General features: G+C 42.7%; 1 protein-coding gene across 8 annotated transcripts in view; it reads right to left on the reverse strand.

Annotated features, from left to right (window-relative positions):
• The window catches only part of LOC113125879 (AT-rich interactive domain-containing protein 1B-like), a 188974-nt gene that overhangs the window by 39719 nt on the left and 125794 nt on the right, over positions 1 to 23461 (reverse strand). For 5 of the 8 annotated variants that reach the window (XM_026299528.1, XM_026299510.1, XM_026299480.2 and 2 more), the window contains one exon: positions 6167 to 6494. In XM_026299528.1, coding sequence (XP_026155313.1) covers positions 6167 to 6494 — 328 coding nt within the window. The remainder of the gene's footprint in view (positions 1 to 6166; positions 6495 to 23461) is intronic. The other 3 variants (XM_026299538.2, XM_026299499.1, XM_026299519.1) reach the window with 1 other exon arrangement.

Below are 23461 nucleotides of genomic sequence, written 5' to 3' on the forward strand. Positions count from 1 at the left end.
CAGTCGGACAGTGTTAGAATGGGATTTCTCTAAACGGCTAACGCAGCAAGCAGGCGCGTTTCCCCCCCTCCCCTTCTCATTTTGGCCGACGGTGTGCTTTGTGAATATAATGCCTGCGGAGAGGGCATATTGCTGTTTGATTCTGAACACGAGCAGCCATCAGGAGTAGGAAAGAGACGCATGTGGGAGGTGGGAGGAAGATTTCGGGTGGATGGTTGTGGTAGTGGGGGCAGTGGTGGTGGTGGGGAGTTGTGTGGATGGGGATAAGGAATAAAAAAGGAGGACAGAAGAGGAGAAAGTGCTGGAGGAGAGATGTGGGGAAATAAAAGGGAAGAACAGAAGCATAAATGTGGATGGAAAATTCAGCCTTGTTCCTCGGTGGGAGGCCCGTACCACAGCAACGCTCTGAGCGAAGAAAGCAGCAGACACAAACAGAGATGGGGAGGAAAGGGTGGGGACGAGGGAACGTGAGACACAAGAGGGAACATAAGAGAAAGCGAACACGATAAAAATAATGAGAGAAAGAGAGAGGGACAGGGACAGCCAGAGGCAGTGTTCCCACCACGCAGCCTCTTAGGGAGTGGTGTGACTACAAAACTCGCCTGGCTCCACACACTCCAAACTGCAAAACACACTTGCATAAAAACTCAAGCACTCCCCCCCGCCCACCCCAAACTGTCTTCCACTGCTTTCTTGTAATAACTTCACCACTCGCAGATGAGAAATATAAGTTTTGGTTGAGCATCCCTGCGGCATCTTTTCTAGTATGATATTTTGCTGCATGTAAATTTGTTTTTCTTTCTCGCTGGCAAAGTCGTTCACTAAAATTGTTTTTAAAAATGGCTACCTTTTCACATGCAAGCCTAATCTGAGGTCATCCCTCCACCTCCTTCCAGGCATCTGTGCTTGACCTTTGACCCCAGCATTGTAAAATGGCAACAGCCTTTTTTCTGTGGTTCTCATTACCATAATTAGAGGCAGAAATGTGTTTTTCTGTAAATATAAAATTAACACAAACCTCAGGCTAGGCTGGGAGACAATGTAAAGGACAAGCGTGGATGTAAAGCGGGTTGGAGGAGAGTCATAGGGAAGGAGCCTTGAGCGAACAGACCGGACAGGCCTGGCCTTCTCTCCCTCTCTGTCTCCCATCCTTTATCTATCTCCTTCCCCTGTTCCTTCTCCACTCGCCCTGACCTCTCTGTCCTTTTCTAGGCCCTGGAAGCACTTGAAGCGAAGCGCAGATAAACAGCTTAAACTCTGCCGAGCGCTCGCCCGCAAGCTCCAATCATCTCTTTAGAAGAAAATAAAAACTTGGAGAGGTGAGGAGAGACGGAAGAGGGAGGAGAGGAGAGGAGAGGGGAGGAGGAGGGGAAGAGGGGAGGACAGGCAGGCACTGTTAACTGGACCTCTGAGGACCTTAGTAGACAGAGAAGAGAGAGAAAGATAGAAGAGGGAGAGGTGGGTATTTTTTTGATTTTCTGAAGAAAGCAGAGTGAGTGGAAAAGTGGCAAAATGTAGTTGTGCTCTGTGTCAATTAGTAGATGCACAAAGTGTAAAGTATTGCAGTTTGACCTTCAAAAGGCAGGCACACACAAATGTGTAAACACAGACATGCACAGAGAGATGAAAATACCTTTAAACACATACCAGACCAGAAAACTATCATAAATACAGATAGTTCCAATCTAATTTACTTTGTGTCTGATAGCAGCCAAAACAGAGACAGTCATGCTGACAGGGACTTAAGGTTGTAACTTGTATTCTAAGCAGTTAAAATCTGCTGGGTCTTACGGTACACCTAGTGAGAACAGCGTGAGAACATTCTTTGCCAGCTTTGAATGACAAACCCTTTTCCCAGGGTTCCTCTTTAGAATGACCCAATGTTTTAGCAAAGAACACGCAACTGCTTCTATATTGGGCACACAGGCTTCCATAGTTACAATATTACAACCTAAACAAACATCTACAGGTGATTTCCACTATGTTTAGATCTGTAAAAAGAGTCACCATGTTGTCTATGTTGTTAACAATATCATTTGTCAACACACAGCAGCAGGCATCACTGCACCTTATTGGCTCCATCTTATCAGAAACAAGGATCCAAGCTGATGCTGACTGAGTTTTTCTGTGCACCGTGTTTGTGTGACGTTTGATTTAATATGAATCAGGTACAGCCTAGCAATGCTAATGTTTTGACTAATTTTTGGAAAGAAGTACTGACAGGTTGTCAACCCCGAGACAACTTGTCAATCCAGTTCATGTATATACTCTCACCAAGCACTTTATCTATATCCAGAAATATCCAGGAAATGCAGCGCTTTGGAAAGCCAAGCACATCAAATGAGCCATTTGAAGCAAATCTGTGGCTGCTGCAGTTGGGACGACACTAACTGAGGGATTCTGAATGCTGAACTTTTTCAGGGCCTTGTGTTCTGCACTTTGACTGGATGACTTTGCCGCTCTCCCCTACAGCTGAGAGTCAGTGATGGAAGCTCGAATGCCGGCGCTCCCATTCCGCCCCACATCCATCCAGATGAGAGACGAATGTCTGTTTGCCTCGTCCCCGATGTCTCATGGAAAGAGAAAAATATTCTGAGGATGCTCTGAATTGCTTCAGAGACACTGGGAGGAAGGAGGGGTGTGTGTGTGAGAGTCTGTTTTTTGTGTATGTATGTGTGTGTATACGAGGTGGAGGACGAGAAGAGGGAGGTTGGCGGTTGAGCAATGTGATTTCTGCTCGACTGTCACAAATCTAGCGCAACAGGAAAATCAATTTGGCCCTGTGTGTGCCTTTTTGGCTCCGGGAGAGAATCCAAATAGCAAGGCGAGGCCCGGATAATGTTACAGTGTATTGGATTTGCTTCATGGAGAGATGGAAAGAGAGAGAGAAAGGGAGAGAGAGAGGAGAAGTGAGGAGACGAGGGAATCACAGGCATGCCACGGAGCTCCGACAAGATAGATTTGTGCAAGTGTATGGGTGTGTGATAGGCTGGCAATCTGTCAATCCCCCCCCCCCAATTCATAAACACACATGCTCAGACAACAGTCACTCAACCAAGCAAGCATATATAGGTGATTTAAATGTGTGACTGTATATGTGTAGTGTGATTGTATGAAATAAGCTGTTGTGTGAGTATGTGTGCTCATGTGTTCCTATGCATTCCCTCACTCCTTTGCTACTGTGTGTGTGTGTGTGTATGTGTGTGTGGCAGTCATTTGAAAATATAACATGATGGACGTGCTGTCCTCTGGCCAAGGGTAATGTGTGCACTGGGACTGCTCAGTGATATACAGGTAAATACAATATCTATATCTATATCTGTATCTATCTTACACACAGTGACACAAGTATGTCAGTCGCCTGCCTCACACACAACGATCCAGCTCTGACCCTCCACCAAACCTCTGAAGCTGTTCCCTGACACCAAGACGTCAGCAGCACATCCTTTAGGTTCTGTAAGCTGTGATACTGAAAACACCCCACAATCCTGCTATTTTGACGACACTCTGACCCAGTAGTTTAGCCATCACAATTTATGCCACATCCCTACACTTATTTCTAACACATGACCTTCAAGAATCAGTGTTATTACCTCCAGCTGCCTGTGGTTTTAATGTTGTGGCTGATGAGTGCCTGTGTATACTGTATGTGGGTTTTTGGTTTGTCTAAAAAAAAAAAAAAAGAAAATCCACACTAATACACTTTGTGACACTTTGATAGATTGTTTCTGTGTTTTCTTTGTATTTATGTGGACAAAGGCCCAGACAGTTAATATGAATCATACATACAGCAGTAGTTTTTCAAACTTCCTTGACAATCAGTGTAAACAACTGATTTTGACAGTCAAGGCACAGAATCAATTATAGTAGAAACGAATTTCACCAGCCTTAATGGAGCAGAATGCACCACAAGATATGTTGTGTTTTGACTTCGTCTTGACTGGAGCTCAAACTGCTGCAGATAAAAACAGTCTTAGTGTTTCACACTAATTAATTAGCTTATTAATGTTTGGCTTTATATTGTTTATTTGGGGGAAGCTGTTGTTCACACAACTGGTTTAAATAATGAAGAATGTGTTTTTATGGCTGTAGAAGTAACAGAAGTGGGAGTATTAAAGTGACAAATACCAGAAAACAACAAACACACACACACACACACATACACATAAACACAGTGTTGCTTGCAAACTCCTTTGCTTGTACTGAACTACAACAACATTAACCAAAGTGTCCTAACTTGTGATGAAGTGTTAGAAAGTGGAGCGTTAGTAATCAGATGTCTGCTAACCACATTAGTTCTCCTGTGTCTCTCTCAGGCTGGCTGCTCCTCCATCTAATTCAAACTGATTGTAGTACAGCAGCTAAAACATGCCAGATGTTAGTCACTGCTCCACGCTTTATCACCATTTATTTGGCATGGGGAATATTTTTAAATATTTTGTTATTAATCATGTCCCAGCAATCGGTTTCGGTTCCCGTCTTTGCCGCCTCATTCCGGATTCTCGTCATAATTCTTGGCACGAGCGCCTGGAAAACCACTGTCCCAGTTTTTCATTAGCGTCAATCACTCTAGTAAGCGGGTGCGAAGAGAAGAGGAGATAGAGGAGGAGCTGGTGTCAGGATCTCACTCAAGACAGTTTGCCCCGCCTTGTCAGAGTGACTGACAGGTCTGAGACATGCCGATGCGCCGGTCAGCCACTCAGTCAGGCAGAAAGGTGGCGGGATGATGGGGAGGCCAGGCGGGAACGGTATGCATGCACATTCAACCAGCTGTCTGAGGAAAATCAAATTCACACTTGTTTATAATGCTCAGTGTTTATCTAACTGGTTATGCACTCCGCTATGGCCTCAGGAGACACATAGTCACATCGCGCATGGTCTGATAAACCTGGTGGTGTCTTGTTTGGCCTGCCATTTCTTAAATAAGCCTATAAATCAGATGGGAGCTCCTCTACTACCAGTCAGTCTCAATTCATTAACAGTCAGAATGAAGAGGAAATATTGTCTGGATGGAAATGAGGGAAACACTGTGAAATGCATGGGTAGTAGAGAGATGGACTTTATTAAAACTGGACTGTAATGTAAGGATGTATTTCTACAACAACATGATCAAAGACTTAAGAAATCCCTACTATGCCAGGACAAAAGACAGTGTGAAGAAAATGAATGAGACATACTCCATTAAATACTGTGCACTATGCTATAATATTGTTCAGGGTTCCAAATTAGGGTTTCAAATGGACCAGAGATATCAAAGTCTAGACAGGTGGGATTGATATTATTTGGTCTTCTGGTGCAGTGTGCACTCAGTTTCATTTCCTATCCACATCAGAAGAATGAAAATGTATGTGGTGTGAAGTCAACTGGACATGAGAAAAAAAGATGCTGTTAGACCAGTTTGTTGTCACCTTTATGCTACAGGTCGTCTGGACAGCTCCAAAATAGAGTTAAATCCTGCTCATCTGCCACTCCAGCAAAATCTCAGTGGGTAAGTTTACATGGACAGCATCATTATAGGTAATCTTATCAAATTAACTTAACTTTTTGGGCCTTTTTCTGGGCCTCATTTCTTTTCCTGTTTAAATAAAGATGCCTATATGCCTATTGGCATCAGGGTCACTTTCTGACATGACCTTTTTAAAATCCTCCTTAAATGCACATATTTAAAAACTAATGAAATCAAGCTTTGGCAAAATAAATGGAAAGGTCAAGCAGAAACAGGTTTACAGCAGCAACCAGTTTACTGGTGTACTATCTTAAAAACTAGAATTTTGAACAAAAAATAAAGACAACATACAAACTGGTACTTACCACACTCCAAACACTGATGTCACAGCAGCTATTTTTCATCAGCTGTCAAAGGCAATATACCTGATGTGACATCACAGACTAGAGTATGTTTGTGATTGTTTTCTAATTTCCCTTCCTCTTGTTTGGTGGCACAAAGCAATTTCCCTTTAAGCTGTAAAACAATTTAGTAAATTTCCCTGGGAATCTAATGCAGCGGTACATGATGTAAGATGCAGTGTAGTGTCTGGTTCTGACAGCAAATCTTGTCAGTGGTAGTCTTGTTTGTTTGTGGTGATTAAACTAATAACGTTATCATGTTACAAGTTACACCATTCATCAATGTAAAATTAGATTATAAAGATCTATGTGCACATACTTTGAGAGGCTCTGATGGCTGCCCTACCTGCTGCGGCAGAGTTGGCAGAGGGTCCGCTGGCAGGAGAGATTGGTCCAGAGCCAGAGCGGGAATGCTGGGACTGAGTGGAACCTGCAGGTGACCCCACAGGGGAGGGAGAGGGCCCACTTCTCTGGCTAGGGAGGTGGGGGGATGCGTGTGGGGAGAAGGGGGACTGTCCCTGGTTACTGGTGCCTCCATGCTCCCCTTGGCTACTACTACTGCTGCTGGAGGAGGCACCAGCGCTCACGGCTGAAACAAGACCAGCCTCCGTCCCAGTGGGGAGGTCATCAATTGAGCCAGACAGATCCTGGAACATAAGAAAGGACTTACAGTGAGTATTTATGAAGTTCACTCAAGCAGTTGATTAGACATGACATGCAGCAGGTGTTAAATTTAAATGTAAGCTCAAGCAAGCACAGCATTTTTCTGGTACATATTATGTCATAATAAAATAACACTACTGCCACTTTTTCAGCATGGTTGAAATACTGCTTGGCCGAAAAAACAGAATGTATAATCTATAAAAACAGAAGTGAAATATCTGAAGCAAAGACGCAACATATTTACAATGCTTGCTTTACGCACTGCATGTAAAAAAAGTTCAACATTTACACTGTCCGTGAACAGCGTTTGACTTTTCTGTGACCTGCTGTGATCACTGAGATAAAGTCTCAGAAGTCATAGTGACATTACCCCACAGTAGACGCCATTATGATACTGTTGAATTGAAAATTAGTTGTAATGGTCTTTCATTAAGACCGACGTCACAGACTTCATTCCCTGTGGTGAGCAGAGGATTGTGTCTTTGTGTGCGTGCAGTGGATGCAAGCTTAGTAGGTATTCCCTGTTTGGGGGGGGGGGATTCCTGAAAGACCACTCATTGCAGGAAAGTGTAACATGTAAGGAAAGATGGAAATGAAGCCGCAGTAGCAGAAAAGAAGAGGAAAGAAGTGATGCGATGTGATTTTAAACATCTAAATGCCTGAAACTCAACCAATCAGGAGTCGTAAAAAAAAGTGACAACTGACCAAAATGTCCTTGCTCTGATAGAATGATACTCAACATGGTCCTCACAAAGACAGAAGTACACGCAACACATGCACATACTAGTGGCTGTGCCGCAGCTGTAGCTGAATATGGGGGAAGTCACCTGTAAGTGACCCTGGTTTCCTGACTGGTGCCTGACTGGGGAGGAAGGGGAAGAGTTGCGGATGTATGGCAGCTGATCCTACCTGCTACACCAGGCCTGTTGACCTCCACTCCTGCTCCACCTGAGTCCTGTGCAACCGTTACTGTCATCCCAGAGTCTATCAGTCTGTCTATATCATTTATATCACTATAAGTTGATCAAAACAAACACAACTTTACATTAATGAAGACATAAAGGATTTTTTCGAACATATCCACGCTAGAAAGAGATAACTTTTTAATGCTCGCTGCTCTCTGATTGTTCCTCAAGCAGGCCACTGAATGTTAGGGAGATCCATTTTAACATCAACAAGAAGTACGCTACAGTCTTTTCTTCAGATGTCAGACTCAGAGAGAGGAGGTAAGTGTAATAGGTTAATATCTTGCTAGACAACTGCACAAGTAAAAACTACAGTGAAAACAATCAAACCCGACCATAAAAAATAAGACCAGCGATTTTCTATGTTTTTGCTATTTTCCACAAATCCCACACAGAGAGACTAAAACCAACAATAAGTTCTGCGTGCTCACCGTAATGTCTGTGAATCCAGAACCTGGTTTAGCTCCAGAACCTGGAGGTGCTGTACATTTCCATTTTTATCCAGAAACTGTGGGTGACATGTTTCTGTCTCACAAAATAGGTGACTTTTTCAAAAAAGTGCTTCAAAGGCTAAGGCTAACTGGGACTATTACTTATTATAGTCTCTGAAGTAAAAAAGGAGCCACCTGCACATGCATGTGGCCTTTGCTCTGTTTACACTCTGCGTTTTGAGTTTTAGTCTCTATTGGATTTGTGGAAAATAACCACAAATAGGAAATTACAGGCCTTATTCTTTAAAAAGGTTATTTTCTCAGGCTTTAGTGCAGATTGTAGATTGAAAATCTGATCTGAATCTGAATCATATGGTGAAATTTTTAATTTTGAATATAGACAGAAAGTTTCAATTTAGCTTCCATAATCGACACTGCAAATATCTACCAAGCCTTGTATGCCTGGACTGCACTTGCTGTCAGAAAAGCCATTTGTTTTGTTCAATTCTATGTCAACAGCAAGCAAACTTTTTCTCATTACCCTAGCACGATGTTATTTCATATAAATAGTGAGACAGGCATCCCCCATCTCTTTCTCTCCATGCATGGCTTATCCTGTGGAACAGACAACCAAGTCAGTGTGGCAGTCTGTCTATGGCTGCTTGTTTTGGTTAATGCAATATCGGCAGTGACACACAAAGCCTTTGTTTTCCATCATGCCGCTGTGAGTGCCCACCCGCTCTGCCAGCCTGTCGCCTGGCATTATCTTCCCTTGCACCACTGAACACATGGGGCACATGCTTTCCTATCTCTCTTCCTCTCTCTCCTTCTCACCCATGGTACCACTGCCGGTCTCAGCCAATCAAGTCAGCCAATATTCTGAGCTGAGTGATGTAACTCGCTGCCTCCTCCAATAGGGCTGAATGTTATTTTCGACTGAATGACTTCCATGGGTGCATGCCATTTGACACACTGAGGTTACCATGAGAACCGGTGTAACCATGGCGATGGCTTTTCCAAAACACTGAGAGCTAGCCGGATGTACAGCTAGGTTGTTAACCCACAGGCTAATTGTGTGAATGGATGGGAATAATTGCATTTCACCTAATTGGGTGCTGTTGCCAGCTTTTCCAGTGGCAGTTTAGGGGTGGGAAAATGTGTACCAGTAATTCGTTTAGAGGCTGTTAGGCTCATTTGGATTATACACACACTTGAGCACAGCTGTGTGGCCCAAGACCAGAACAGTAGCAGCACTATATAACATGAAAGGATGGGAAAGCTTAACGCACGTAGTCTATAACAATGTCAATTGTAAATACTGATAGTTATAACTTATGGGTGCTGAAACACATCATTTCACAATGGACGCTCAGTATAATGCATTTATCAATATATACACTCTTCCCCCATATGTACACTTCATCTTTGCTCAGAACTGTGTTACATGGCTAACTGTTTTTTACATAGTCATGTTTAAAGAACTGAAGTCAGCCAGCCAGCTAACCAACCAGGCAGGCATGAGGATGGAAGATCCAAACGCCCAACAATCTGGGGCCCCAATCCAAAGTGGCCCAAATCCAATTTGTTTGGCTCGGGGCTGCAAATTGCTCTGTGCATTGAGTCTCCAAATAGCTGTCAACCACTCCCGCTTGGCGTCCTGTATCGCTTAATTCGCTTCTGGAGCATGTAATTGTCATAATAAGAAAAATATTGAGGTGATAATAACCAGTTACTTTGAGATGCCCCCCGTTCGCCTCAAGACATACACACACATGCAGCCGCATATAAGCACATAATGGGCTGAGACTGCCATCTACACATTTCACACAACATTGGAGAGGCAGTCGCTTGTGACCCTTCACCTCACTGGTGTTGGTGTCTGCTTGCACTCTCTCATTTAGTGTGCCTGGGTTTGTGTGTGTGTGTGTGTGTGTGGGTGAGACAGGCACACACGCTGCTGGGCTGTCACAGTGAGACATGCTTGAGCACTGATGCGGCCGAAGGGACAGATGAGGCTACACACACACACACACTCCCTATCCCATGCCTCACTCACACTACTGACCTGCTCTCACTCTCACACACCCACACACTGACATACACACACACACCAGCAGGGTATAAGCCATCAGTGTGAAGCAGAGAGCTGTCACATCCAGCAGACTCTGGGCTTTTTCCCCTGCCCATGGTGCTGATGTTGTCTTCTCTCACCGCACACTGGGAATTAATCAAAGTTGCTATGGTAGAAGGCACCAAGTGTGTGTGTGTGAGTTTGAGAGACTGTGTGCAGAAGTGGTTCTTCTCTGTCTAGACAGGGAGGAGCCAGTGGCTGCAGCTTCCTCTGGGCTACAGGAGAATGACTGGAGAAACTAGCCCTTCTCCCTCTCTCTCTCCCCCTCTCTCTCTCTCTCTTGCTCTCTCTCTCTCACACACACACACACACACACACACACACACACACACACACACACACACACACACACACACACACACACACACACACACACACACACAAATATCTATTTTTCTGTCTCACTCTGTCTGTCCCTGTCAGAGGGATGGTATGGCTGAGGGCCCTGCATCAGATGGCTAGCCAGCTAACTAGAGCTCGAAACACAAACTCAAACACTGAGCAATATAAGCAGTAACATTCAAAAACAGCCTCGCTTGCAGCTTCAAATTGCTCAGAACGACAGCATATACTTTGCATTACAAATCTCTTTTTTTACTATAAAAAAAACTAAATGTACTTAAGTTCACTGACATTATTAAAGAACCTATGTTCTTACCGAACTCTATAGGTGTTTAGTAGTATGGAGGTAGCATTGCCATTGTTTTGGCCAGGTTAAGGGATATCCAGGTCTGAGACTTCGCCTGCCTACAAATACTTTGACTTAATAATTGTAGAGGGCACAGTATTAAAAAAAACTTAAATTTGCTCCAATTACTGTGGATGATCACATGACATCTGTCAGTGCTCTTATTCTGAAATAATTATTGATTGATTTTTTTAGTTATATTTTTCTGGCATTTTTCAGTGGTCGGACTTAAACTGCTGACGCTGCTAACACTGGGCAACTGGGACGCCCCTCCATTGACTTTAATGTCTTTCTCAGTGTTGTGGACCCTGTTTATAAAATGCCATCCACCTCCACTGTACTGTGGAGGACAGCAGAAAATGCAGTGACAGATATCTCAAAACTAAATAGAAAGCTACCATTCTCTGCATGGCTAGATACTGACACTTTAAAGACAAGAATGACTTCTGTGGTTACTTATTTAAAAATATGTTTCTATGTGCAACTATAGAGATATTATTACTGTGTTTAGTACATTTGCTACACTACTTTGAGTTAACCCCAATGATCTGAAACCTGAAGATCCTGCAGGCTCATTGCAAAATGCAAGTTGACTGTCTATCAACATAACTTATCTGTTGCTATCCAAGGCCACAGATCTGCTCTGTCTATATAAGAGATGTCTCTCACCCACCACATGTCCTGCTAGTCACCAGACTGGCCTTAAGGACACAGTAGAGAAGATCCCATCCAAATGTGATTTCAGTGTGAAATCAGCCTGTATTATCTGTGTCAAGACTTTTGACTATGATTTTTCCAGTTACTTTCTGTTACTTTCCCTCCACTATAGCTTCTTATCAGAACAACATAATTTTGTAATTTTGAGAAAAAAAAAATAAATCTCAAACTTAAGACATTCACTTGATTGACTAAGACTGACTCCTGAAGACTCATTTCATCTTTGACTGCACTTTGGAAATAATTGTAGTCACAGAATAAGGACTGTGGATTTTCCCTTCCACCCATTACACTGTAATTGTGATAAGAAGGGATGTCATGGGCAGCAGAAGAGGCAGAACAATTACAATGACAAAACAAATCTTTTGGTCTAAATACAGGCAGTCCAGTATTGTTCTAAGACAGACTTGAAACAATATGAATCTTTCCTTTAAAGCTATTTTTCTGTTTACATTTCTGTACAGTATTTATGTTTTTAACGATGTATATACGTATCCATGCAGGACCTGTGTTTTCATGGGTCAAGAGTAAAATCCGCTATAATATTACACATAGCGACGATTCTACTGTACAGTATATACAGAAATAACACCTCAGTGGGCTCAGAGGCCAGTTTTATTCTCTGTTTCTCTTCTCTGGGTAAATATGATGATGTAAACTGTAATTAACTCCAATAGCTATCGTTTGTAGGCCTGAGGGACACGTCTGCTCATGGCAGCACTGCACTCGTTTATCGGCTCCGGCCGCTGTGCTTTCTATCTTTATGGTGCACTGGAGACTGAGAGGAAATGCTATTACACAAAGATGTTTTTTTTTTATCCTTCCCCCAAACCGTCGATTGAGGCAAAATCCAAATGAAATGCCATGCAAATGAATCCAAATGGACTGCTGGATGAGTGTATGTGTGCATGTGTAAAGGAGGGTTTTAATGCGATGCCCCATGTAGAGCACCAACTGTAATACCCTTCACTAAGTGCTATTAAATACAGAAAGAGGGGAAATAGCAAGGAGAGAGAGACTTAGTGGAGGGAGATTTAACACAACACCCACACCATCATTTGTTCCTTTGATGTCAATCAGCTGGAACATCTACCAAGGCTGAAATGATGATGATAATTTGCAATGATGATGAGAATTGATAAAAATTGTGACAATTTAAGCACTACACTATGAAATGCTGATCAAATTGGAAAATGCTACAGCATGGCATGATAGTGTGTGTGTGTGTTTGTGTGCAATCTGGTTTATGTGTATGTACTGTATGAGAGCTTGTGTGCAGAGATAAGAGTTCCCAGGCAGAGGCTCTGCCACCTCCTGAGGGTCTGTGAGTGAAATGTTCAGTGTGGAGAGAAGGCACAAGGCAGAGAGACTCCAGATACAAGCAAAGACCCTGTTTACGCACCAAAGGGAGGTGTTTGGCATGACTTATAAACACCAAACCCATTCGGGCATTAGGCTAGCTCCCAGCAGGCACTCCAAAGTTTGTATGTCAGCCCGTGGACCTTTGTGTTTCCAGTAATCTCTGAGTCTGCTCAAGACTGACACAGATGTCACACTATCTTCCTGTCCCAGCAACAACTCAAAGATGTAACATAGTGATCCTGCAATGGCAGCAGATAGGATATATCAACAGTAATCCACCACAACACAATGTTAGACAGACTGTATGTTAAGATGATTACTTTACATAACATTGTCCTCTGTCACACTATCATCTGTAAATGTATGTCCTGATATGACAGCACTTCAGCAGGATAATGATCATAGTCCTGCAGCACCTGTGCACCAAAAGCATCTTACAAGTTTTATATGTTTGAAACAAACTAGGCTGTACAATGTGTCCTCCGATGTCTAAGGGCAGAAGTGTTTATACTTTATAAATGTTGAGAATGGTAGGCACACAAAAAGCTGCGTCACACAGCCTCTCTGAGCCATCTCCAAGAACTCTGTGTCTGTTTTGTGTCTGTGAGTCCACGACAGGAAACAAGCGAATAGGGACAATGGTTCCCACAAAGCGTCTTCGTGAAGGTATGCGTAGTGTGTTTGCGCCACGAAACACACTAAAAGACATGGAAGTAGTCATGTGGAAGATGAAATGTTTGAAATACAATACAAGCATTGTCTGATTCTGCACATCTGTACACTTGGCCAATCCTAGGAGAACTTGCAAGTTTTCAAGTGAGGACTTGGCAGGACTTTAGGGTTACATGTTGTAACAGTAGATGGTCAAAGCATGAACCAAACCCCTAGTACATGATATATACGTAGCTATAAAAGATCACATTAAATCTAAAATGAGCAGTTACTGTAGATAATACATACAGATGTACTGTATCAGTCCACACAGTTTTAATAGGAAACAACACTATGAGCATAATGCAGATTTAAACAGCAGCCATACATGATTAAGGAGGAACTATTTTGTGATATAAAAACACTCCATACTATTTGTTAGGCTGCATTGTTGAAGACTCGCTCTGTTTTTGTTATCAGGAACAAAAGCAGCCTAAGAACAAACTGTTCAGGGCCTTCCAAAGTTGCACAGAGGAAAGCCATAGCAGCACTGAAAAGCAATTGTGCTTTTCTTTTCAATTCTGCTTCTGTACACTTCATAAAGCCCAGACAATCTCTTGTTAATACCACGGCATCTCGATAAGAGGACAAAAAAAGCTCTCTCTGTTTTTCACCATCACAAGCTTGGAGCACTCCTGGAGTCAGGTGTGAGGGTCAAACAGTCATGTGGACACCTGATGTAGAACGATTTGCTAAATCTGGTGATAATACTAACAGTAACTCCACTGTATGTGCAATTATTGCTTGTTGTAAGATAGGGGGCTCAATGGGTGATAAGTGGCCCAGCTTTTAAGCCTCTCATAATGTGTAGATATGGGGCAGACCACTTTGAAAGGGACATTTGAGGCCCTATTACCCCTAAGCTGTTAAAGATGCCAAAATCTGGCGCTGCTTGTCTCCAAACCAGAGGGATTAGTGTTGAGTTTCACTCTGATTCCCCTTGATAATATGCCAAGCTGTAGCAGCTACGAGTACTTAGCTACTGGTCCCAATTCACTTTGTGCCTGCCCCAGTGTTTTCTGTACTAACAATAAGATAAAAGTGTCTCACACAACTAGCATCACACCTTAAGTTGCTAAATAAACATGACGGTTGGGCCTATTTGTGTGTCCAGGTATTGAAGTCGAATATGGCACAAACTCCATCTCTACGAATCCAACTTTTCATATAGTGAAGTGTGTACTTAAAACAGTAGCTTTACTGAGGCAGAGGAGACAGGCCAAGCCAGTTTATTGTCTGAGCTGTTGAAACTTTTTTTCATTAGTCTGCAAAGGTGCTTCACACTTGTTTTTAATGCACAAGCCAACCACTCACCACCTCCCCTTACACCAACACACACACACACACATTCACCCTATTTGTTCTGCACGTATTGGTTCTGCTAATGTTTTTATTTCTGGCATTCCAGCATGACATCGTGCCATCCACCCTCCTCCTCACCTCTCTACTCACCCAAGAGAACTGAAAAAAAAAAACAAAAAAACAACAAAAAAACATATGACATAGAGTGTGTAAGTGTGTATATGTGTGTGTGTGTGTGTGTGTCGGAGAGAGATGGAAGGAGAGGAGCAAACTAAAGAAATAAATAAAGGGTCCAAATTCCTCATTTCTAATTCAGCTGCTCGTTCAGCTTAACCTCTCTCTCCTCAGCAATTAAAGCGCACGCCACATCCTTCACGCTGCGTACAGCCGAGGCTAAATAATGCAGGGGGCATCCAGCACCCGCATCCTTTATCATCCCAAATGACAGCCATTTGCATATCTCCCCAGTCAATTAGAGCGCGGCGGAATAATCAGCCCATAATTGGGGGAGAGCGTTGGTAATCACCCGCCCTGGCACACCGACAGGGCCATTGGAGGAGCGAGGGGGAAGAGGTTGTGGTCGATGTGTGTGTGTATATTGTGTGTGTGTGTATGTCATGGAGACAGTCCACCCGACTGCAGCCTCTTTACTTCAAACTAACATGTCCAAACAACCAATCTAACTTCTCTCTGGTTCCTTCTAAAGCGCTCCGTCCTCCCCTCCTTACTGATTTGCACGTACTGGCTTCTTCAGTCTACTCTCCTCCAACACATTATTCCTGTGTGATATTTTTCCATCGAAATGGGTCAGTAAGGGACTTTTAATAGCATAAAATGTGAGACACGAATGACAGGTTTCATTTCAGGATGCCATTCATTCGCAAATGCTATCAAATGTTAATTGCTTGCAATTTAAAAACATGAATAATGACATCCTCCTTGTGCTGCTGCTTTGTAAGCAAGATTCGAGGGTTCAAGATCATTAAATGTCAGTACTGATTTTTATTTACATGCCAGCAGTTCTGTCTGTGGTTTTGCCAAAGTCATCCGATTTTTTGGTAAATGCATGAATGCGCCAATTACCCTCCAAAAATAATAGCTTTTCTATGAGCAACCATGATTGTGAAGCTATTCTGTGAGAGCCAATAAATTCATACCTTGTCCCTTTTATACAGCAACAAAGCCCAATGTTAAAAATAGCCAAGAACAATGTGAGAACCACAGTGCTGAGCCACCAGGGAGAAAATTTCCTGCTTGTCCCCTTTAGATGCAGACAATCAAAGTCGTTTCATGGGAAGTTTTCTGGGGAGCTTTGAAGTGCAGTAACTGTATAGCCTGTGTATTTCCTGCTGAAGGGGGAATGACCATTTTTGTGAAACAACATTTCCTTTAATACACTGCAACCTCCCATTCCTCAAATGCTTTGGTGCTGCCCTCTGAACATGACAAATAAAAGGATGACTTGAGAGAGAGAGAGAGAGACAGAGAAAGAGGGGTTGACAGTAATGGGTGCGGTGAAGGTGTGTGTGTGTGTGTGTGTGTGTGTGTGTGTGTGTGTGTGTGTAAAGGAACTTCAGAGAAACCCAGGCAAGGTTAGTTCCCATCTGCAGATCCATCCTTTTGTGTTTCCCCAGCTGCTTTCTTTTCCCTTTTGCCTTTGTATTTACTCTACCCAATCCAGTTCATTGTTAGCCAGCGCTCCCTCTGCGGTGTTTCAGGCCCACCATTGCTTTGCAGAGATGAAATGCATGCCATTCACTTCTCCTTGATAGAAGTGGCAAGAAATAAAGAACGAAAGTTGGAAGGATGGGTTGGGAAGGGAGACAAGGACAGCATGGTGGATGATAGTGATGATTTGTTTCGATTTAACCTCCACATAGAACTTTCTAAAACAGGTGATGGGCAGACTAGACTTATCTTGAGACAAAACAGAGTTTAGATGTAAAAAAAAAAAGCCTCTTTTGAAGAGAAAAGGACTACAAAAAACACACGAGTGGCAGCGTCCTTAAACAGCTCTCACACACCCAGGGAGGAAACATTGATTTCCTTTTTACTCCTTTTTTTAAGGGGGTGTCTTTTTCTGTTTAATCCCCAATTCCTCTACTCTTGGGGGATCTGTGGCATTTCCTGCCAGCCAGCCAGCCAGGCCTGTGCTGCAGAGTCTTATGCATCACTGTCAAAATGACTCTGATCAAAAGAGGGGAGAGGAGAAGGGAGGGTAGGAGAGTGGGGGCAGTCTCGTTTGATCGGTGCAATGCAAAACTCCCCCCCTCCCCCGGATGTACTGCCTGTCAGTGCATCTGCCACGGTAATCCATCAGCCCCTGCTGCTGATCAATAATGTGATTGGTGGATTTCTGGTTGTGTATGCTGAGAATTACAGTGCTGTAAAATTAATGCCCGCCTCTAAATATGTCCTTCAGCTGAGGATACAGAGAATCAGAAAAGTCATCGCTAATTTTCTGTACACAAATAAGTTTGTTGTTTAAGCTTGAAATACTGTAATATTAAATTTAAGAATTCACCCTTTACGTCCATGTTTGGTTTGGTTATAAGTATAATATCCAGCAATAACAAAGTCTGTTTCACTCAGTTCCTCCTGATGTATGGAAATCTAAATGGTCTAAATGAAAAGTCAATAGGTGTTTGCTAAAAATAAGCACCACAAATGACAGAGATACTAGCCTGCATGGGACTAACAGATTTAATATTACACATATTACTCCCTGTGTAAAGTCAAATATAAGAAACTGCAAAATTAAATTCACTTCATAGATTACACACATGACAAACAAATACATGACCATGACATTAAGAGACAAGTGACAACTTTTAATTTCTGGTGAATCAGGCTGATGTTCGGTTTACAAGTAAGCAATAACTATTCATTTGGTTTTAACTTACTTTTAATTTCTAAATTCCTCTAATACCTCTTGCTGTCTAAGTTTATTGTACTAAATGTGTGAAATGCACATATTGTACATAGAGGCTGCAGCCTTCATATATGTATATTGTAACCGCGAGCTTAGCTTTGACAAAGCTACACTAACTACTGCATGAGAGATTCTATAATAAATATCGCTTTATTATAATAAGTAGTTTGACTTATTTCAAAATAAAAGCACAAAGATGCCCTTGAATATGTATTTGCATTTCTACTTTGTATTGTCAAATTGTCTATCAAATGAATTGACAGATACAAACATATTCATGACAACCGATAGCTTTGAGTGAACATTTGAGTATGCATTAGATGTTTTTCAATTTAGGTGAGGATAACACACCAACTCAAACACTCATACAAAAGAGTCACACAGGAAGGCAGCAGGCCGCTCAGGACAGGCCCAGGCATCGAAGTCAGCCCACAATTCAGAGCGTTCAAACGAACTTTTTATCGTTGAAAACAAATTGGGCTCATCATCAAAGAGACTTTTCAAAAAGCCATTCCTCTATGCCAGTTCAAAGAACCCTGGTTGGTAAACAGGCATGGAGAATTCACAGTGCAAGATATTGTAGGAGGTACAAACGGCTGGAGCTTCACCACAACAAAGGCAGAGGAGAAGGAGTGGAGGGGTGTAATTCATCACATACTCAACAAAAGCAAGTGTGACTGACTGTCCATGACCAAAAAAACAAAACAAAACAAAAAAAACTTCTCCTTAATTGGAGAAGCTGTTGTGTTTTTTCCATTTCAAACCCACTCAGTCTATTGTTTTTTTTTCTCTCTTTCCAATTTCTTGCTGCTCAGTCTGCCCTTGCCCTCTCCTCCTCCTTCTCCCGATCTCCCTCACTGCTCCTTTCTTTTTTCCTCTTCTCCTACCCTCCCCCGTTTCTTCATTAAAACAATTCCCCGTGAGTTATCCTGGCCTCCGACTTAAATTAGTGACAGACGGAGCTGCAGCAAGAGAAAGACAGACCGAAGGTGGAAGAGGCTAAAGAAAGGCAGGAGAGAGAAATGGGGAGGTTAGGAGGAGAAAAACCTCCAGGTTCTTTTATGGCTGGCAAAATTTCTTAACAGACAGACAGGCAGACAGAGGTCTTGCTCCGTATACCATCCTTCCATCCACCTCAGGCAAAATCTCATTTGTTGGGGATTCAGCAGAAGACCAGAGGATAGAGACAGAGAGATCGAACAGCAGCAGCAGCAGCAGACTCTAGCCCGCCCCTCTGTCGAGCCATCATTAGCTATGCGCAAGACAAACTGCTGACACAAAGTCACACGGTGTGCTGAGCAGGGGCTTGTGGGTAGGCAGGAGGAATCATCCCTCTGTCCCTCCACCTGTCTATCGACATCCCTGGCTCTCCCTGGTCTGCCTCCGGTTTTTGCAATTACAATCAAACGGCAGCATCCAGGCCCCAAAGCACTGACTGACGGCTTGGATTAACCGAGATGTGGAGAGGCCTTGGGATTCTGCGTTTGTGTGCATGTGTGTGTGTGTGTGTGTGTGTGTGTGTGTGTGTGCGCGCATGTGTGTGCGTGCGTGTGCGGGTCTCCCTGCCTGTCAGCCAATCTTTCTGTTCATCTATGTGTGTATACTACATTGCTTTGTATGTGCGGCATGTTTCAGTCTCAGCATTGATGAGTGAGTTTGTGTGTCTGAGTCTATTCCTGTCTATCAGTTGATTTTGTCTGTATATTTGTGTGCGCACAGTGTACCATAGGTTTGTGTGTGTGCGTGTGTGTGTGTAAATGACAAGGAAGGCGTATGTATGGAGCGGTGCATTAGCATGAAAATGAGCGTGAATAACAATGCAATTAGACTTTTCAATTAAATCCCACTGTGTGGATCATTTGTTTCTGCTGGCTGAATTTGGGAAATGTATCATCAACTGATTATTTTTGGGGAAGTCACGTGACTTCAAAGGCTAATAGATATTCATGTGTGATTTCAACAGCATCTTAACAATTATAGAGTATATGACTTGCAAAATAAAACACTTCTAAAAATGCCTTTCCAGTGCCATTTCATTGCAAACACGCAGTAAATACAGTAAAACACCACTCAGATGCAACACTTTAAAGAAATAACAACCTGAGATAAGAAGAAATGTCATAAAATGTGACAGCACAGGCAAATCTAAATTTTGAGGATGTGACAAGAAATCACAAAGCTGTCAGGAAAAAAGAACACACACCCTGAATTAACTTCACGGCTGCACTGTTGCAATCGAGCACGCCACGTCAAACTTGCAACTGTACAGATGACTGTCCCTCAGAAGGCAGCGAATAAAGTGTAAGGAACAAAAACATGTCAATCTGCTTTGTCCAAAAGAATCTGAGCTGCTCTGTCGTGTCTTCTGTGGGATCGTTTCTTTAACTCCTTGCTGCTACACATCGACGTCATCCATCAGAGATGACAAATGTGACAAGACAGCTCTGCCTGTGAAGCTGTGGTGACTACTGACATAAAACTACTTACAGCACAGTGTGCAACAAGGGGAAGTTTGTCAAGACAAAACCACACATTTAAATCTTGCTGATGTTTGTGTGTCCTGTATACCCTGAAAAAAGCGAGAATTGCACTATACTGATAATTACGGTAATTGGTTTGGCTTTGTTTGTTTTTAGCACTTCATTTAAGGACATTTTAATCTTAATCTTAATCTGGAGTAGTAAATTTCATTCAGTATTTTAATAATAACTCATTAAACAATTCACAAAACAGAAGTCCCTCGTTGCATCTGAGCATAATTGGGATTTTAGAAATATGAAACTTTTTTTTACAAAGATGCCATCCTACTTTTGCTGCAGAGTTCTGCTAAATGACATGTTTGTCTCTTAGAAAGCCAAAAACTTAAGTATTTTAATTGGCCACTAACACTGTCTGCTGCATGTTCTGCCCAAATTTAACTTGATATGATCTGTGACTCGTTTTTGTGTAAAACATTTGGCATCCCCTAGTGAACCAAACCCAGTGATAAGCAGGAATCCCAATCAATTGTGGCACATGATGGCCACCACATTAAAGAGGCATCTTAACACCGTCCATAAATAGCCAACGCACAATGCATGCTCATTCAGATTCGCCATTCATATCAGTCAACCATCTAGTTTGCATTTTCACACTCTGATTTGAGATGGAAAGTTGTCCTGGATGCCCTCTCCCTACCCAGCCCGATGGAACAGAGGCCAGCTAACCAACCAGAACATCCTCGTGGAGCTGGTGAGCCAATGGTCGCCTGGCTGTGTGTGTGCGCGTGAGGGCGCATGTGCACGTGTGATGTAAGCACAGGGAAAGGAGAGGTGACAGCGGCGCGAGGCTGATCTAATAAAAGGAGAAGATGAAACGCTGTCAGATGCCGTGGCGAGCAGCTCAAACGCCAGCAACGTTTGGTAAAACACACACGCGTCTCCTCCCAGACAGTCTCCTTCGCTCACACACCATCCCTGCCTTGCGCGCGCACGCATGCACGCGCACGCACGCACGCACACACACACACACACACATTTCTGTGTGATAGACAGTTTCATAGTGTTGTAGCTGAGGTGTTGGCCTATAAAAAGCAGTGCTGATATGATTTAATGGGCGAGTCTTATTATAAGACTGTCGCTGGGCCAGTGTAATCTGGCTAGCGCTCCAGGGCACAGCGCTGAGACACATGCACTACAATACTCCATAGCAGATAATATTGCTATGTGCTACATTGCTATTATAAGATAGAGCCATTTGCCACACTGATACCCTGTGTATAAGGCTGTCATTTGGGAAGGGGTGATTTATGACTGTGAGGCATGAGAATAACGACAGATTATTTTTATTCATGTGTCTTTAGAGGCCAACTTCATTTCTTTTTTGTTTGTACTGCATTTATTTTTATACAGAATCAAAGGGAAATCATCTTCTGTGCAAAACACACATAACACCATATGGGCTTTGTGGTATTTACATAAGCCCTGCAGAGTCTGGACCACCCACACCAAAAAACTGCACAATGTCATTTTGACATTGATTCTGAATCTGAACTTAATAGAGCAGGATCCCTCTGTTAGCTGTCTTCCAATTTTTGCAGGGACTAAATTGCTATTAATTATAAATAGTGGAGCAGCTGTCTTAAAATATATGACATATCTACTAGGGTATTAGACACTGTGGTGATATTGCCTCTCCTGCCACTTTTAATATCGGCACCCTGGCTCCAATCACAGCCTAATAATGGCTTCTCATTATGTGGTGTATGTGTGTGTGTGCGGGGGGAGGAGGTGGTTGTGGGGGGGGGGCTTCAATTTCACCACTTAAAAGCCACAGATGACACCTTGTAAAAAGTTAATTTCATTTTAGACATTTATGGAATAGGGCTGTAAATTTAAGCTCTCGAGGTGCGCCATGAGGCTATCAACTCTGATAATTGAGATATTGAATAATTAGATGTAAGCAATTCATTATGCGCATAAATGCAAAGCTAGTGTTAAAGAAGTTTTAAAAAAATGTATTTGAGAACAGTAAGGAAAATGCACTGCTGTGGTCAGTTGCAGAGTTGTCAGTGATCAGAGAGGGCCATCATTTCATGAATGTAATAGCAGAGTTGAACAGGAGATGGCGCTGTGCTTGCTTTGAGCACTGAAGAGCATGTGATCGAACTCTAAATAAGAGAAGAGGGGTGCGTTCAGGATCAGGCAGCATTACTGACTGTTTCATAATGTGCTTCAAACTGCTGACACGGTTATTACCATACATCACATTTAGAAACACTAAATGTGCAGCAAAATCAGTATAATATCCCTTTAATATCCTTATATGGACACGTGTGATCTCAATAGAGAGTTTATGGATATTTTATGTTCTATAGCACCATTGTAATATTCCTGAAGTATTCTCACAGAGACTTTTTGTTGTCAAATTCACATAGCATGCATTCAAATTTTATTAATAGGATTTTTCTGATATGGGATTATATGACACTAAATCATTTAACATGATCATTGTTTCTATTCGACCATTTGTATAAACACAACCGTTCAAAAAAAAAAACAAAAAAAAAAAACAAAACAAGACATCTTCACGCAGCATGAGTCCACGGTCATTAAAAGACAAGGGAAAATCTTTTTTTCCCAGTCATTTTTCTTAATCTGTCTCTCTTTCTTGTTCCCCATGCCTTTCATTTCTTGGAACCCTCCATTTTATTATTAAGCATTTTAAAAAGCAACAAAACACTTGCTGTCAGATCTATTTTCAACTCTTTTATTTTTTTCTTTCAGCTGCGAATAAGTTTGATTAGCAGAAAGGGCACAGGAGGGCTTCCACCTAACTGTGAATCCCTCTCTTTCACACACACACACACGCACGCACGCACGCACGCACACACACACACACACACACACACACACACACACTCTTGTTACTCCTCACCCCAACCCTGCATCCAAAGCCACCCCGCCTCCCGCCCCACGTGGCCTCTGTCTTAATTTCACAGGGGAATCATTTGACAGATATTGCCCTTGAAGAGGCAGCCTGTGCCTCGCCACTGAGAGCAATGGGGTGGGGTGGGGTGGGGAGAGGGGGATCGAGGGGAGCTGATCGAGGAGAGGAAGCGACAGAAAGTGAGAGTGATGGGGAGAATGAAGGGGGAGAGGAGGAGGAGCGGGGGAGTAGAGGGTAAAAAGTTATTAAGTGGATGTGAAAATGCAGCGCAGCCAAAAAGGTTAA

This window comes from Mastacembelus armatus, chromosome 22 (genome assembly GCF_900324485.2).
Source record: "Mastacembelus armatus chromosome 22, fMasArm1.2, whole genome shotgun sequence".
In the NCBI taxonomy this organism is placed as follows: Eukaryota; Metazoa; Chordata; class Actinopteri; order Synbranchiformes; family Mastacembelidae; genus Mastacembelus; species Mastacembelus armatus.